The 18,455-nt window shown below is 39.9% G+C and overlaps 1 protein-coding gene across 1 annotated transcript; it reads left to right on the top strand.

The window, feature by feature from the left end:
- Positions 1-3,314: 3,314 nt before the first annotated feature.
- MRPS14 (mitochondrial ribosomal protein S14) lies at positions 3,315-9,573 on the top strand. Its single transcript, XM_040263977.1, has 2 exons — positions 3,315-3,473; positions 9,219-9,573. Exons 1-2 carry the CDS (start codon positions 3,369-3,371, stop codon positions 9,399-9,401), a joined length of 288 nt encoding a protein of 95 aa, XP_040119911.1. The 5' UTR covers positions 3,315-3,368; the 3' UTR covers positions 9,402-9,573.
- The last annotated feature ends 8,882 nt before the right edge of the window (positions 9,574-18,455 follow it).

Consider the following 18,455-nt stretch of genomic DNA (forward strand, 5'->3'; position numbering starts at 1 on the left):
ACTATTATTTTGTTACTTCAATTTCTCCTTTTATGTTTGTTAACATTTGGCTTATCTATTGAGGTGCTCCTATGTTGGGTCCACATATATTTACAGTTGTTATATATTCTTCTTGGATTGATCCCTTGATCATTATATAATGTCCTTCTTTGTCTCTTGTAGCCATGTTTAAAAAGTATATTTTATCTGATGTGAGTATTGCTATTCCAACTTTTATTTGATTTCCACTTGCATGAAATGCCTTTTTCCATCCTGTTTCTTTCATTCTGTATTTCTTGAGAAGTGGGTCTCTCACCAACAGCATATTTATGGGTCTTCTTTTTATATTCATTCAACCAATCTATGTCTTTTGGTTTGAGTATTTAATCTGTTTACATTTATGGTAATTATTGATATGTACTGCCATTTTGTTTATTGTGTTGGATTTGTTTTTGTAGGTCTTTTTTCTCCCTTTACTCTTTTGTTCTCTTGTGATTTGATGACTGTCTTTGGTGTTATATTTGGATTCCATTTTCTTTTTGTATGTATATTACAGACTTCTGGTTTGCTGAAATGACCATGAGGTTTTGTATTGGAGTGTGTATTTTTACGTACTTGTTGTAAGTTGATCTCTTATTTTCTAATGCATTTTAGGTACTCTGCACTTGTATTCTCTTCCCCTCGTGATTACTGTTCTTTATTTTATATTTTACATCTAGTTTTGTGTAACTCTTAACTGCTTATTGTGGATACAAATGGTTTTACTACTTTTTACTTTTGTCTTTTAACCTCTCTCCTAGCTTTGTGCATGGATGATTTCCTACATTTATGGTATGTTTACCTTTACCAGTGAGTGAGTCCATTTTGTAATTTTCTTGTTTCTAGTTGTGGCCTTTTCTTTTCTGCCTCTTGAAGTTTCTTTAGCAGTTGTTATAAAGCTGGTTTTATGGTGCTCGATTTTCTTAGCTCTTGCCTGTCTGTAAAGCTTTTGATTTCTCCATCAGATCTGAATGAGACCCTTGCTGAGCAGAGTACTCTTGGTTATAGGTTTTCTCTTTCATCACTTTTAAGTACATCATGCACATTCTTCTGGCCTGCAGTTTGTGCTGAAAAACCAGCTGGTACTTTTATGGGAATTCCCTTACAAGTCATTTGTTGCTTTTCCCTTGTTGCTTTTAATATTCTCTCTTTAACTTTTGTCATTTTTATTACAATGTGTTATGGTATATTTCCTTTGTGAATTAATCCTGTATGGGACTCTCTGTGCTTTTTGTACTTGGGTGACTGTTTTCCTGCCCAAATCACAGATGTTTTCAGCTATAGTTTCTTCAAATATTTTCTCAGACCCTTTCTCACTGGGATCCCTATAATGTGACTGTTAGCATGCTTCCTGTTATCCCAGAGGTGCCTTAATCTGGCCTCATTATTTTTCATTCTTTTTTCTGTTACATGGCAGTGATTTCCACTCCTATGTCTTCCAGCTTACTGATCCATTCTTCTGAATCATTGAGTCCATACTGATTCCTTCTATTCAGTTCAATTCAGTCGCTCAGTTGTGTCTATTTGCAACCCCATGAATCGCAGCACACTAGGGCCTCCCTGTCCATCACCAACTCCCGGAGTTCACTCAAACTCAGGTCCACCAAGTCAATGATGCCATCCAACCATACCATCCTCTGTCGTCCCCTTTTCCTCCTGCCCCCAATCCCTCCCAGCATCAAGGTCTTTTCCAATGAGTCAACTCTTCGCATGAGGTGGCCAAAGTACTGGAGCTTCAGCTTTAGCATCATTCCTTCCAAAGAAATCCCAGGGCTGATCTCCTTCAGAATGGACTGGTTGGATCTCCTTGCAGTCCAAGGGACTCTCAAGAGTCTTCTCCAACACCACAGTTCAAAAGCATCAATTCTTCAGTGCTCAGCCTTCTTCACAGTCCAACTCTCACATCCATACATGACCACAGGAAAAACCATAGCCTTGACTAGACGGACCTTAGTTGGCAAAGTAATGTCTCTGCTTTTCAATATGCTATCTAGGTTGCTCATAACTTTCCTTCCAAGGTGTAAGCGTCTTTTAATTTCATGGCTGCAGTCACCATCTGCAGTGATTTTGGAGCCCCCCAAAATAAAGTCTGACACTGTTTCCCCATCTATTTCCCATGAAGTGATGGGACCAGATGCCATGATCTTCATTTTCTGAATGTTGAGCTTTAAACCAACTTTTTCACTCTCCTCTTTCACTTTCATCAAGAGGCTTTTTAGCTCCTCTTCACTTTCTGCCATAATGGTGGTGTCATCTGCATATCTGAGGTTATTGATATTTCTCCTGGCAATCTTGATTCCAGCTTGTGCTTCTTCCAGCCCAGCGTTTCTCATGATGTACTCTGCATAGAAGTTAAATAAGCAGGGTGACAATATACAGCCTTGACGTACCCCTTTTCCTATTTGGAACCAGTCTGTTGTTCCATGTCCAGTTCTAACTGTTGCTTCCTGACCTGCATATAGGTTTCTCAAGAGGCAGGTTAGGTGGTCTGGTATTCCCATCTCTTTCAGAATTTTCCACAGTTTATTGTGATCCACACAGTCAAAGGCTTTGGCATCGTCAATAAAGCAGAAATAGATGTTTTTCTGGAATTCTCTTGCTTTTTCCATGATCCAGTGGATGTTGGCAATTTGATCTCTGGTTCCTCTGCCTTTTCTAAAACCAGCTTGAACATCTGGAAGTTCATGGTTCACATATTGCTGAAGCCTGGCTTGGAGAATTTTGAACATCACTTTACTAGTGTGTGAGATATCCTTCATTTCAGTTATTGCATTCTTTAATTCTGTTTCATTGTTCTTTGTATTTTCTAATTCTTTTTTGAAAGCTTATAATTTCTTGCTCTCTGCATCTGTGCTCCTGCCAAGTCCTTTGATCGTCTTTACAATCATTACTCTGAACTGTTTCTTGGGTAGATTGCCTACCTCCACATCACTTAGTTGTTCTTACGAGGTTTTATCTTGTTCCTTCGCCTCATATATATTTTTCTGTCACCTCATTTTATCTCAAGTGGTACTTTATGTATGTGGTAGGTTGGTTATGTTTCTCGACTTTGGAGAAGTGTTTCTCTGTAAGAGACATCTTTTACATTCCAGCAGTGTTCACCCACCCACGGCCGGGGGCCAGGTAGTCCCAGGATAGTGTCTGGCCTGAATTTGCAGATTATTGTGTGGGTTGCGGAACAGTAGTTTTCTTTCTTTGAGAGGCTGGTGACTGTCCCCTGGTGGGTGGAGTTGGGTTGTGATCCTCTGGCAAACCCTGGGTCTGACTCTCCTTCACTTATTCCTTGTCTCTTTTAGGTGGTTCCTTCATCAGCTTCAGGCCAAGCTCGAAGTTACTATGTCAATTGGAGAATGTTGCGTGATGTAAAGAGAAGAAAAATGGCCTATGAGTATGCAGATGAGAGGCTACGGATCAATTCTCTCAGGAAGAATACTATTCTTCCAAAACACCTTCAGGTTAGCTAATTAAGATGAGTATCTGCCAGAAAATCATTAATTCAAATCACTTCATACTGTTTGTTTTAACTTAGTGTACTTTGTAGAGACTAGAATCTCGTTTTCTTGGTCAACATAAACAAATACCATTGAAACTTTTGATTGTTTCAAAGAAAAAAAGTATTCATTCTTAACTAGCCTTTCAGCCATTTCATTAGGTGATGCTTAGAAAGTACTGAGGCATGGTGACCACACAGAAATTGGATAGTTACTTGACCTGTGGTGTCTCTCCAGTTCATTCCAGTCTTTCAGCGTGCCCAGCACATGACCTACATTATTCCTTATCCAAGGCCATCCCTGAGCCTGCTTCTGAATTCCTTTACCCATGGGGTGGCCTTCCATATAGGTTTGACTTCTTGTCATACTCTTCAACTTGAAAAAGAGAATGTCAGCTCAGGCTTCCTGAAGCATAAGTCCTGTGCCTAACTGTTAGCATAAAATACCTGCATACAAGAGTCTTATCAGAGTCTATAACTCATAATCAAGGCCATTAAACTTATCAAAAGCTTAGAGTAAAAATTATTTCATTCATATAAATTTGGAGAATAATATATAGGTTCTTCATTATCATGGATTCTTTTTAAATCTTATCTAAATTCAGCCAGATAAGCAGAAAACGGAGTGCCTTGGACCACTCTGTTACAGCTTTTATTGTAATGACATTAAGCTACTTGCCTATATTTAGGCAGTAATAAGAAGTGGCTCCTGAGAAACAAAGCTTAAGATGTTAGGGAGGACAAATTTATGAAGACCTCCATGAAGAGTCTCTGGTCTGAGAACCATCAATAGCTGTGTAGAGCCTCTCTTAATCCTGGGAACTTAACATGGCTCTTTCTTGCCTGCCAACTAGCTTACAAGGCGAATTTCTGTCCTGGTGCTAATGAATTTACAGGCTCTCACAGAATGCTCTTTTGTCTTATTTTCCCTTTGCCTAGTTTCCTCATTTGTACACTGCCTTAAATCTTTTTTTTTTTTTTAATTTTTATTTTTACTTTATTTTACTTTACAATACTGTATTGGTTTTGCCATACATTGACATGAATCCACCACGGGTGTACATGAGTTCCCAATCCTGAACCCCCCTCCCACCCCATATCATCTCTCTGGATCATCCCCATGCACCAGCCCCAAGCATCCTGTATCCTGTATCGAACATAGACTGGCGATTCGTTTCTTACATGATAATATACATGTTGTAGTGCCATTCTCCCAAATCGTCCTACCCTCTCCCTCTCCCTCAGAGTCCAAAAGTCCGTTCTATACATCTGTGTCTCTTTTGCTGTCTTGCATACAGGGTTATCATTACCATCTTTCTAAATTCCATATATATGTGTTAATATACTGTATTGGTGTTTTTCTTTCTGGCTTACTTCACTGTGTATAATCGGCTCCAGTTTCATCCATCTCATTAGAACTGATTCAAATGTATTCTTTTTAATGGCTGAGTAATACTCCATTGTGTATATTTATCACAGCTTTCTTATCCATTCATCTGCTGATGGACATCTAGGTTGTTTCCATGTCCTGGCTATTATAAACAGTGCTGCAGTGAACATTGAGGTATATGTGTCTCTTTCAATTCTGGTTTCCTCAGTTGTACACTGCCTTAAATCTTTATGTTCATACAAACAATTTGTAGCTGTTCTTCATGTTCTGTCTCCATAAAACTTTACTTCATTCTACCAGTCCAATCATTTCTCCTGTTCAGTTCCTTCTGTAGCTCTTACTATTTACCATTCATTGACTTAATCATGTTTCATATAATTTTATCATTATTTCTTTTTTTTTTTAAGTATATCACTTCATTTATTTTGGTCTTTGATTTTTCTCCATCAGTGTTTTGTAATTTTTAGCACACAGATTTGTCAGTATTTCTTAATAGCAACATACGTGTGAGCTTTTGGAGGTCGGGAACTACTCTTAATGCTTAATAATTAATATAAACTTGTGCTTATCACTCAGTCATGTCCAGCTCTTTGTGACCGCATGGACTGCAGTATACCAGGCTCCTCTGTCCATGGGGATTCTCCAGGCAAGAATGCAGGAGTGGGTTCCCACGCCCTTCTCCAGGGGATCTTCCCCACCCATGCACCAAACCCAGGTCTCATGCATTGTAGGTGGATTCTTTACCTGGTCTGAGCTACCAGGGAAGCTCAATATAAACTTAGTGGCTTTCATATATATTTTCATATACATTAAAAACACAATTTATGTGTTTTTAATATGTTAGAGTAGTTATTTTACTTCCATCATAGTCTAGTAAGGGTCTATCCCACACAAACACATGCACAATAATACACATACTTTTAAGCACATACATAAGAATAAATCTGTCCTGACAAAACCTTAGTGCTAGCTATTGCAGTAATCTATGTTTTCCCCCCAAACCATTTTTGCCCTTACCATATTTATTTCCTTACATTGCAAATGATGTTTTAAAAATGTAAATCTCACCTGATCACTTGTCTTTGCATCTCCAGCAGTCAGAATCTTTACTGTAGATGTCAAGGTTCTGTGCGCTCCTATCCTTTCTCCTCTTCATCTTCATGTCAAACATTTCCTTCAGAGGTTTCACACTTGCATACTTCAAAAATCTTATGGGAAATAACCTATACCTCAAGGGACTAGAAATAAAAACAGATAAGCCCAAAATTAGCAGAATCCAAGATTGGAACAGAAATAAAATAGAAACCAGAAAAACAGTAAAGATATGTGAAACTAAGAGCTGATTTTTTTGAAAAGATAAAATTGATGAGCAAACGGTTAGCTAGACTAACATAGTAAAAGAGAGAGAAGATTCAAATAAAATCAGCAACAAAAGAGGAAATATTACAGCTGATACCAAAGAAACACAGAATCATGACAAATTGATAAGAATAATCGTAGGCCAACAAACTGGCTACCCTAGAAGAAATGGATAAATTCCTAGAAACATAAAACCTATCAAGACTGAATTATGAATAAACAGAAAATCTGAAGTGACCAATGATGAGTAAGGAGATTGAATCAGTAATCAGAAAAAAGTGCAGGACCATATGCCTTCAGGAGTAAATTCTCCCAGTCATTTAAAGAGGAGCTAGTGCCAATTCTTCTCAAACTCTTCCAAAAAATCGAGTAAGAGGGAAACAAACACTCCCAAGGTTATTTTATGAGCCCAACATTGCCCTGATAGCAAAGCCAGATAAGGGCACTACAAAGAAAACTACAGGTCAGTATCCCTAATGAATAGAGATGGAAAAATTCCCCATAAAATACTAGCAAACCAAATTCAGCAGCACATTAAATGAAACATTTACCATAATCAAGATACAAATAAGTAAGATATTCCGTGTTCATAGGTTGGAAGAATTAATATTTCTAAAATGCCCATATTACACAAAGCCATCTATAGATTCTGTGCAATTCTTATCAAAATTCCAATAGCATTTTTTTTCACAGAAATAGAAAAAATAATACTAAAATTTGTATGGAACTACAAAAGACTATCAAAGAGTCAAAGCAATCCTGAGAAAGAAGAACAAAGTTGGAGGCATCACATTTCCTGATTTACAAAGCTATAATATTCAAAACAGTATAGTAGTGGCATAAAAACAGACACATATACCAGTGGAACAGAATTGAGAACCTGGAAATAAATCCACAGATAAGTGGTCAACAAGTATTTGACATGGGAGCCAAAATACTCAGTGGGTGTTGTGGATAGCTTCTCTGTGAGTGGTGCTGGAGAAACTGGATACTCACATGCAGAAGAGTAGAACTGGTCCCCTATCTTAACACCACTCACAGAAACTCAAAATGGGTTAGACTTAAAAGAACTGAAAGTGTGAAACTGCTGGAAGAAAACAAGGGGTAAAAGTTCCTTGACATTGATCTTTGCAGTGATTTGTTTTTAGTTGTGACACCAAAGGTGCAAGCGACAAAAGCAAGTGGACTACATCACACTGAAAGCAACAACGTGAAAAAGGCAACCTACAAAATGAGAGAAAATATTTGCAAGCCATGTACCTGATAAGAGTTTAATATCCCCCAAATATAAGGAAGTCATACAACTCAATAGCACCCCCCAAAAAAAAATGATTAAAAAATAGCAGAGAACCTGAATAGACATTTTTCCAAAAGAGACACAAATGACCAACAGGTACATGAAAAGATGCTCAACTAATCAGGGAAATGCAAACAGAAACTACAAAGAGCTCTCACCTCACACCTGTCAGAATGGCTACTGTCCAAAAGGTGAGATAAATGTTGGTGAAGACGCGGAGAAGAGAACCCTGTGCACTGCTGGTGGGAATGTAAATTGGCTCAACCACTGTGGAAAATAGTTTGGAGGCTCTTCAAAATATTAAAGATCAGAACTACCATGTATGATCCAGCAGTTCCATTTCTGAGTATAAACCTGAAGGAAATGAAATCACTAGATAGAAATGAAGAGAGAGCTGCATCCCTGTGTTCACCCCAGTATTATCCACAGTAGCCAGGGCATGGAAACAGCCTGACTGTCCATCAGCAGGTGAACGTGCCACTCCAGGAGCGTGATTTGCACGCACAGAGCGGCACAGAGTACGGTAGTGCGATACTGCGTGTGTGCTCATGTTGACTTTGCGACCCCGTGGACTGTAGCCCACCAGGCTCCTCTGTCCATGGGATTCTCCAGCAAGAATACTGGAGCAGTTTGCCATGCCCTCCCAGGGATCTTCCCTACCCAGGGATCGAACCTGGGTCTCCCACATGGCAGGCAGGTTCTTTACCAACTGAGCCACCTGGGAAGCCCAGAGTATGATACTATTTAGCCATTAAAAAAAGAAATCTTGCCCTTTGCAATAACATAGATGTACCTTGAGGGCATTATGCTAAGTGAAGTAAGTCAGAAAGACAAATAATGTATGATCTCACTATTTAGAGTCTGAAAAACAAAATTGTTAGAAACAGTAGAATGGTGGTTACCAGAGCCTGGGGATTAGGGGAAATGGGGAGGTGTTGGCCAAAGGGTACAAACTTCCAGTTATAAGGTGAATAAGTTCTGGGGTTAAATAAGTACAGCATAGTTAGCAGTACTGTATTACATATTTGAAAGTTGCTTAAAGAGTAAATCTTCAGTGTTCTCTCACATACAAGGTAATTATGCGAGGTGATGGAGGTGTTAACCTTATTGTGGTAATTATTTTTCACAGTATATACATGTATCATGACATCACATTGTGCATCTTAAACTTACACAGTGTTCTATTTCGATTTTCTCAGTGAAGCTGGGAAAATCATTTGGGGAGACAACAGAAATGCATTCATGTATTTTCCAAAAGAGAAATGAGAATGTTAGCCAGGAGGTCAGTGACCGAAAGGAGGGAGAGGGAAGTCTTAGGTACTGACACTGTTTCTTAGTCTAGTTGCTGGTTACACAGCTGTTTTCTATTGGTGAAAGCTTTTTGAGCTTTACACGTAGTTTGTGGATTCTTGGTTATGTTTGTTAGGTTTCAATTTAATTTTGAAAAATTACATTGCAAGTATGTCAAACAATTCTGTCATGTTTCTTTCTGGCCTGTTTGTTTCTACTCAGTAAAATTCATCATGGTACCAAGGGTTCTTTTGCGAAACTTGGCTGCATTAATGAATCTAGCCTTTTGTGTTCTCTTCCTCTGAGCATTGACTCATCATCTAGAATAAATAAATGCATGTGATCTGTGTAAATAATGTTGTGACTTCCCTTAGGAGGTGGCTGATGAAGAAATTGCTGCCCTTCCCAGGGATAGCTGCCCCGTTAGAATCAGAAATCGATGTGTTATGACGTCCCGTCCACGAGGTGTAAAGCGGCGCTGGAGGCTCAGCCGTATTGTCTTCCGTCACTTAGCTGATCATGGGCAACTGTCTGGGATCCAGCGAGCAATATGGTGATCAGCTCCAGAACCTACTGACCTTGCAGGAAAACCACTTAGGCAAGAAGAGACTTTTCTAATAGATAAAAACCTGATTTTTATTTGAGTGTTCTGTCAGTGAATAATATTTTTCTAAGCATATTATTCCCAAGCATAGTGCAAAGAGTAATAAAAAAAAGTTTGTGAAAATATGTTCTGTATGGTTGTCTTTTCCTTCAAGTTTAATCTTTTAGCAACATGTAAGTGTTCCTGAATTTTTTTTAAAGAGCATTACTTCATCCCACAGTATTATCTTATCGTTCCTCCAGCTCGTTGACATGTAGCTCATGTGTGGCAATTTTTAATCCTGGGCTGGCTACCCAGATCTGCACAGCTCACTTTACTTTTAGTTGACTGTGAAGATAGTACATTGGAAGGTAAATGTGATGTTCTGGATTATCTAACTAATGTTCAACCTCTGTGTGATGGCTGAACCAAAAGAGAATCACTACTTGTTTTCTTGCTCCATCTTCAAGAGCCCTTAGAACAAAATGTGCCTCTTTAAGGCCTGAAAACCTGTCCCAGGAGGAAAAGTCCTGCTGGAATGGTATGTATTTGCTGTATTCATATTTATTTCATCTGTAACAGAAATGAATAAAGGGAGAAAAAGTTGTCTTGTGCAGTAACTTGATGATATCATCAGCCCAGTGATAAAATATCCATAGGCTAGTACGGAAGCACCTACCTAACATCCATCTAGAAGATGTTCCTGGAGCTGACACCTGAACTTAAATCAGGAGGCAAGGGATGAGATTGTCTGCAGGGAAAACAGTGAAAGCAAAGGCATCAAACAGTGAAACTGCGGTCACTTCAACATATCAGAACTAAGAAGCACACAACATAAGGCTATATCAAGGAAGACATCACATGTGAAGGAGCTAAGACTTAAATACCAGCTGTCAAGAGTTTTAAGCAAAGGAATGACATGATACTTTGCCCTACATATAACAGCTGTGTGGTGGGTGGCCGTGAAAGGAGAAGACTACAAGCAAGATAAACAGCTAGGAGGATATGTTAATTGTTCAGGATGACAAGGGCCTGAACTAAGGTGGTAGTATTAGCAAAGTAGAAAAGGAGACAACTTTTTTTATTTGGCTGCACCTTCTTCCAATAACACAAGAGAAGACTCTACACATGGACATCACCAAATGGTCAATACCAAAATCAGATTGATTATATTCTTTGCAGCCAAAGATGTAGAAGTTCTATATAGTCAATAAAAACAAGACCTGGAGCTGACTGTGGCTCAGATCATGAACTCCTTACTGCCAAATTCAGACTTAAATTGAAAATAGGGGAGACCACTAGACCATTCAGGTATGACCTAAATCAAATCCCTTAGAATTATACAGTGAAAGTGACAAATAGATTCAAGGGATTAGAGTGCCTGTTAGAATGCCTGAAGAACTATGGATGGAGGTTTGTGACATTGTACAGGAGGATCAAGACCATCCCCAAGAAAAAGAAATGCAAAAAGGCAAAATGGCTGTCTGACGAGGCCCTACAAATAGCTGAGAAAAGAAGCGAAAGGCAAAGGAGAAAAGGAAGGATATACCCATTTGAATGCAAAGTTCCAAAGAATAGCAAGGAGAGATAAGAAAGCCTTCCTCAGTTATCAGTGCAAAGAAATACAAGAAAACAATAGAATGGGAAAGACTAGAGATCTCTTCAAGAAAATTAGAGATACCAAGGGAACATTTCATGCAAAGATGGGCTCAATAAAGGACAGAAATGGTATGGACCTAACAGAAGCAGAAGACATTAAGAAGAGGTGGCAAGAATACACAGAACTATACAAAAAAAGATCATGACCCAGATAACCACGATGGTGTGATCACTCACCTAGAGCCACTCACCTAGATCCTGGAATGCTAAGTCAAGTGGGCCTTAGGAAGCATCACTATGAACAAAGCTAGTGGAGGTGATGGAATTCCGGTTGAGCTATTTCAAATCCTTAAAGATGATGCTGTGAAAGTGCTGCACTCAATATGCCAGCACATTTGGAAAAGTCAGCAGTGGCCACAGGACTGGAAAAGGTCAGTTTTCATTCCAATCCCAAAGAAGGTCAATGCCAAAGAATGTTCAAACTACCACACAATTGCACTCATCTCACATGCTAGCAAAGTAATGCTCAAAAATCTCCAAGCCAGGCTTCAACAGTATGTGAACCGTGAATTTCCAGATGTTCAAGCTCGATTTAGGAAAGGCAGAGGAACCAGCGATCAAACTGCCAACATCTGTTGGATCACTGAAAAGGCAAGAGAATTTCAGAAAAACATCTGCTTTATTGATTACACCAAAGTCTTTGTAGATCACAACAAACTGGAAAATTCTTAAAGAGATGGGAATACTAGACCACCTTATCTGCCTCCTGAGAAATCTGTATGCAGGTCAAGAAGCAAGTTAGAACTGGACATGGAACAACAGACTGGTTCCAAATAGGAAAAGGAGTACGTCAAGGCTGTATATTGTCACCCTGCTTATTTAACTTATATACAGAATATATCATGTGAAATGGCTGGGCTGGATGAAGGACAAGCTGGAATCAAGATTGCTGGGAGAAATATCAATAACCTCAGATATGCAGATGACACCACCCTTATGGCAGAAAGTGAAGAGGAACTGAAGAGCTTCTTGATGAAAGTGAAAGAGGAGGGTACAAAAGCTGGCTTAAAACTCGACATTAAAGACTATCATCGTGGCATCCAGTCCCATCACTTAAGGTAAATAGATGGGGAAACAATGGAAACAGTGACAGACTATTCCAAAATCACTGCAGATGGTGACTGCAGCCATTAAAAAATGCTTGCTCCTTAGAAGAAAAGCTATGACCAACCTAGACAGCATATTCAAAAGCAGAGACATTACTTTGCCAACAAAGGTCTGTCTAGTCAAGGCTATGGTTTTTCCAGTAGTCATGTATGGATGTGAGAGTTGGACTATAAAGAAAGCTGAGCGCCAAAGAATTGATGTATTTGAACTGTGGTGTTGGAGAAGACTCTTGAGAGTCCCTTCGATGGCAAGGATATCAAACCATTAATCCTAAAGGAAATTAGTTTGAATGTTCATTGGAAGGACTGATGTTGAAGCTGAAACTCCAATACTCTGGCCACCTGATGCGAAGAACTGAGTCACTGGAAAAGACCTTGATGCTGGGAAAGACTGAGGGCAGGAGAAGAAGGGGATGACAGAGGGTGAGATGGTTGGATGGCATCACCGACTTGATGGACATGGATTTGAGCAAGCTCAGGGAAATGACGCTGGTCAGGGAAGCCTAGAGTGCTGCAGTCCATGGGGTTGCAAAGAGTTGGACATGACTGAGTGACTACTGACTGATTACAGATCATAAGCTTGAAAGCTGCTGACTTCTGGCATATCACTGATAACCTACCTTTCCCTTTGAATCAGGGTTCAAGTACTGTTCACAATTTTTTTTTTTTTTGGCCATCTCTACTCCTCCCTTTTTTCTTCATGTAGTTAATTTGTTGGAGGAGCCAGGTTATTGGTCCTGTAGAATGTCAACATTTGGCTGTTTGTTTCTTTACGTGTCCTTTAACTTAGTCCTCTATTCCTATAAAGTGGTATTTACATCCAGTGGCTTGAGCAGATTCAGGTTTACTATTTTAGGAATGGATGCTGTGTGTCCTGTTCCATTACATCAGAAGGCTCCTGTCTGGTTGTCCAACTTTTGCTCTACAGTCATTTTTCTGTAGGGCAAACTATCATTCCAATCCTTTGCTTAAAACTCTGACAGTTGGTATTTAAGTGTTAGCTCCTTCACATAAGTGATGCCTTCCTTGATACGGCCTTTGTTGTGTGCTGCTTAGTTCTGATACGTTGAAGTGACCACCGTTTCACTGTTTGATGCCTTTGCTTCCACTGTTCTTTGCCGGCAGTCTCATCCTTTGCCTCCGGATTTAAGTTCAGTGGACTCAGGAGGGGTCAGCGTCACCCCTGCATTTGAAGTTCACCATTTATTAGCCTGTCACCTAATGATTTTAGCATTTCACTGATGGTTGTTACCCTGACCTGTTTGAATTAATGGTGATTTTCTAAATTCCATGACTTTTTCTGCATTAGCTGGCATTTTTCTGTAAGGAACTTAATTTATTTTCCTGAAATAAGTCTCTTAAAGACTAGATATACATACATGATTTTCTGTTAGTTTTTAGAGTAGGTTGGTGCTATAGCAACTTCCAAAGGTAATATGATTTTTCACTAGCATTATGATAGTGACAATTTTATACTTTCTGTGTATTTGTTTCAGTCCCCTCCATACATGATTTTGATGCTCAAAATAATCCTTTCACTCTTGGGTCCTGTAACCTGTTCATTTGGTACAGGGTATTTGATAGTTCCTTTGCTTTCTGGCATAAGATAACCCAAGCTTACCTTGGATATTATTTCCTGCCTCATATATATATATTTTTTAACAGTCGGTTTTTTAGTAGGAAATGTTGGTAGAGACTATATCTGAGCCCTTTAGGGTGCTGCTCATTGCTATTGAATTCTGAATTATCAGTGCTTTTAGGCCCTTTTGGTGGAAATTTCTAGGAGATGTGTACTTTTTTTAAGATTAATAATGGTAGGTTATACTGATTATACTGTAAAAAATCTTGAATTCCTAATGACGTAATCTAATTATTACTGTCATTACATAATATGTAAATATGGTTTTAATGTACTACTACTTTTACTCTAATTTTACTGTTAATAGTAATGATTGCATTATGACTTGTGTGGGTGTTTTTGTCCCTAGAAAATGGACAAAACACTGTATTCTAAGGTCACTTGAAAGTAGTATAACATTATGTATTTTGTTGGCAAGTTTTAGGGTTTTTCTTTTTAAAAATATTGAAGTATAGTTGACTTACAGCGTTGTTAACTTCAGGTGTACAGCAAAATGATTCACATAAATATGTATTCCTTCCAAATTTTTTTCCATTATAGGTTGAGAGATACTGAATATTTTATGTATGAGGAAGTGTTTCTAACTTCATGGATTTACATGCAACTGTTCAGCTTTCCCAACAGCACTTGCAGAAGAGGCTTTTTCTGCATTATATAGTCTTGCCTCCTTTATTGAAGGTAACTGACCACAGGTTTGTGGGTTTATTTTTGGACTTTCTGTTCCCACCCACCGATCCATGTCTGTTTTTGTGCCAACACTATACTAGTTTGCCTAGTGTAGCTTTGTAGTATTGTCTGAAGTCTAGGAGGGTTATGCCTGCAGCTTTTTTTCCTCCTAAGGATTGCACTGATAGTTCTGGATCTTCTGTGGTTCTACGTAAGTTTTAGGATTACTTGTTCAAGTTCTGTGAAAAACGCCATGGGGGTACATTGATTGCATTAAACCTGTAGATTACTTTGGGTAGTATGGCCATTTTAACTAATTCTTCTAATCCAACAACATGGCATGTTTTTGTTTCTATGAACCACCTTCTATATCCTTCATCAATGTTTATTATAGTTTTCAGCATGTATTTCGCCTTCTTGATTAGATTCATTCCTGAAGTGAAGTGAAAGTCGCTCAGTCCTGTCCAACTCTTTGTGACCCCATGGACTATATACAGTCCATGGAATTCTCCAGGCCAGAATACTGCCTTCACCAGGCAATCTTCCCAACCGGGGATCAAACCCAGGTCTCTTGCACTGTGGGCTCTTTACCAGCTGAGCCACCAAGTTCATTCCTAAGGTAATTTTGTTTTGCTCATTTTTTTTTTAATTGAAATGTAGTTGACTTATTCAATGTTTCAGGTGTACCACAGTGATTCAGCTCTACATACACATATATACCTCTATGGCTATACAGTCAACAAAAACAAGACCAGGAGCTGACTGTGGCTCAGATCATGAACTCCTTATTACCAAATTCAGACTGAAATTGAAAAAAGTAGGAAAAACCGCTAGACCACTCAGGTATGACCTAAATCAAATCCCTTATGATTATACAGTGGAAGTGAGAAATAGATTAAAGGGCCTAGATCTGATAAAGTGCCTGATGAACTATGGAATGAAGTTCGTGACATTGTACAGGAGACAGGGATCAAGACCATCCCCATGGAAAAGAAATGCAAGAAAGCAAAATGGCTGTCTGGGGAGGCCTTACAAATAGCTGTGAAGAGAAGAGAGGTGAAAAGCATAGGAGAAAAGGAAAGATAAGCATCTAAATGCAGAGTTCCAAAGAAAAGCAAGAAGAGATAAGAAAGCCTTCTTCAGTGATCAATGCAAAGAGATAGAGGAAAAGAACAGAATGGGAAAGACTAGAGATCTCTTCAAGAAAATTAGATATACCAAGGGAACATTTCATGCAAAGATGGGCTCAATAAAGGACAGAAATGGTATGGACCTGACAGAAGCATAAGATATTAAGAAGAGGTGGCAAGAATACACGGAAGAACTGTACAAAAAGATCTTCACGACCCAGACAATCATGATGATGTGATCACTAATCTAGAACCAGACATCTTGGAATGTGAAGTCAAGTGGGCCTTAGAAAGCATCACTACAAACAAAGCTAGTGGAGGTGATGGAATTCCAATTGAGCTGTTTCAAATCCTGAAATGATGCTGTGAAAGTGCTGCACTCAATATGCCAGCAAATTTGGAAAACTCAGCAGTGGCCACAGGACTGGGAAAGGTCAGTTTTCATTCGAATTCCAAAGAGAGGCAATGCCAAAGAATGTTCAACCTACCGCAATTGCACTCATCTCACATGCTAGTAAAGTAATGCTCAAAATTCTCCAAGCCAGGCTTCAGCAATATGTGAACCGTGAACTCCCTGACGTTCAAGCTGGTTTTAGAAAAGGCAGAGGAACCAGAGATCAAGTTGCCAACATCCACTGGATCATGGAAAAAGCAAGAGAGTTCCAGAAAAACATCTATTTCTGCTTTATTGACTATGCCAAAGCCTTTGACTGTGTGGATCACAATAAATTGGAAAATTCTTCAAGAGATGGGAATACCAGACCACCTGACCTGCCTCTTGAGAAATCTGTATGCAGGTCAGGAAGCAACAGTTCGAACTGGACATGGAACAACAGACTGGTTCCAAATCGGGAAAGGAGTACGTCAAGGCTGTATATTGTCACCCGGCTTATTTAACTTCTATGCAGAGTACATCATGAGAAACACTGGACTGGAAGAAACACAAGCTGGAATCAAGATTGCCGGGAGAAATATCAATAACCTCAGATATGCAGATGACACCACCCTTATGGCAAAAAGTGAAGAGGAACTAAAAAGCCTGTTGATGAAAGTGAAAGAGGAGAGCGAAAAAGTTGGCCTAAAGCTCAACATTCAGAAAACGAAGATCATGGCATCTGGCCCCATCACTTCATGGGAAATAGATGGGGAAACAGTAGAAACAGTGTCAGACTTTATTTTTGGGGGCTCCAGAATCACTGCAGATGGTGACTGCAGCCATGAAATTAAAAGACACTTACTCCTTGGAAGAAAAGTTATGACCAACCTAGATAGCATATTGAAAAGCAGAGACATTACTTTGCCAACTAACGTCTGTCTAGTCAAGGCTATGGTTTTTCCTGTGGTCATGTATGGATGTGAGAGTTGGACTGTGAAGAAGGCTGAGCGCCGAAGAATTGATGCTTTTGAACTGTGGTGTTGGAGAAGACTCTTGAGAGTCCCTTGGACTGCAAGGAAATCCAACCAGTCCATTCTGAAGGAGATCAACCCTGGGATTTCTTTGGAAGGAATGATGCTAAAGCTGAAACTCCAGTACTTTGGCCACCTCATGCGAAGTGTTGACTCATTCGAAGACTCTGATGCTGGGAGGGATTGGGGGCAGGAGGAGAAGGGGACGACTGAGGATGAGATGGCTGGATGGCATCACGGACTCGATGGACGTGAGTCTGAGTGAACTCTGGGAGATGGTGATGAACAGGGAAGCCTGGCGTGCTGCAATTCAAGGGGTTGCAGAGTCAGACACGACTGAGTGACTGATCTTTTCATTCTTTTCCCTTATAGGTTTTTATAAAACACTGTATAGTTCCCTCACTTGGGCCAGGAAGTGCAGAGGTGGCATGACCCTCTGTGCTCTTTCTGCCGTGCCTGCCACCAGCTAGGTGCTGCACTCTCCTTTGAGCCTCTGAGGCTTTCTTTCCCAGCTGACCCCTCAGCTGGTGAAGGATCTCAGGGTGAGGAAACTAATCACAGCTTGGGGGCACAGGTCTCACCCTGATTCCTGTTTGGTCCTGCCCAGCTACGTGGTGGTCTTTCTTGCCACTCTGGTTCTATGAGATCTTTCGCCAGTGTTCAGTGGGTATTTGGTGAGAATTATTCTTTAGGTGGGTGTATTTTTGCTCTATTTCTATGAGGTGAGTTCCACATACTTTTATTCTGCCATCTTGATCTGTCCCCAGATTATTAGCTTTTAAATTCTTAAATTTTAGGTGGTCACAACAATGGAAAAAGGTCTAGTCACAGGATTGCTCCCATCTCTTTTCTTTCCCTATCAGTGGCCATTTTTATTAGTTTTGAATTTTTTCTTCCAGTCTATTTATATGCATATATATATATATAGCTGCTAAGTCACTTCAGTCATGTCCAACTCTGTGTGACCCCATAGACGGCAGCCTACCAGGTTCCCCCGTCCCTGGAGTTCTCCAGGTAAGAACACTGGAGTGGGTTGCCATTGCCTTCTCCAATGCATGAAAGTGAAGTCTCTCAGTCGTGTCCCCGACCCTTAGCATGGACTGCAGCCTACCAGGCTCCTCCGTCCATGGAATTTTCCAGGCAAGAGTACTGGGGTGGGGTGCCATTGCCTTCTCCAATGTACGTATTAGTGAAGTCGCTCAGTTGTGTCCGACTCTTTGCGACCCCATGGGCTGGAGCCTACCAGGCTCCTCTGTCCATGGGGTTTTCCAGGCAATAGTCCTGGAGTGGATTGCCATTTCCTTCTCCAGGGGATCTTCCCAACCCAGGGATCGAACCTGGGTCTCCCACATTGTAGACAGACGCTTTACCCTCTGAGCCACCAGGGAAATATGTATTAGGTATTCACATTTCTCACCCTT

The sequence above is a fragment of the Oryx dammah genome, unplaced genomic scaffold (assembly GCF_014754425.2).
Source record: "Oryx dammah isolate SB20612 unplaced genomic scaffold, SCBI_Odam_1.1 HiC_scaffold_21, whole genome shotgun sequence".
NCBI classification, from domain to species: Eukaryota; Metazoa; Chordata; class Mammalia; order Artiodactyla; family Bovidae; genus Oryx; species Oryx dammah.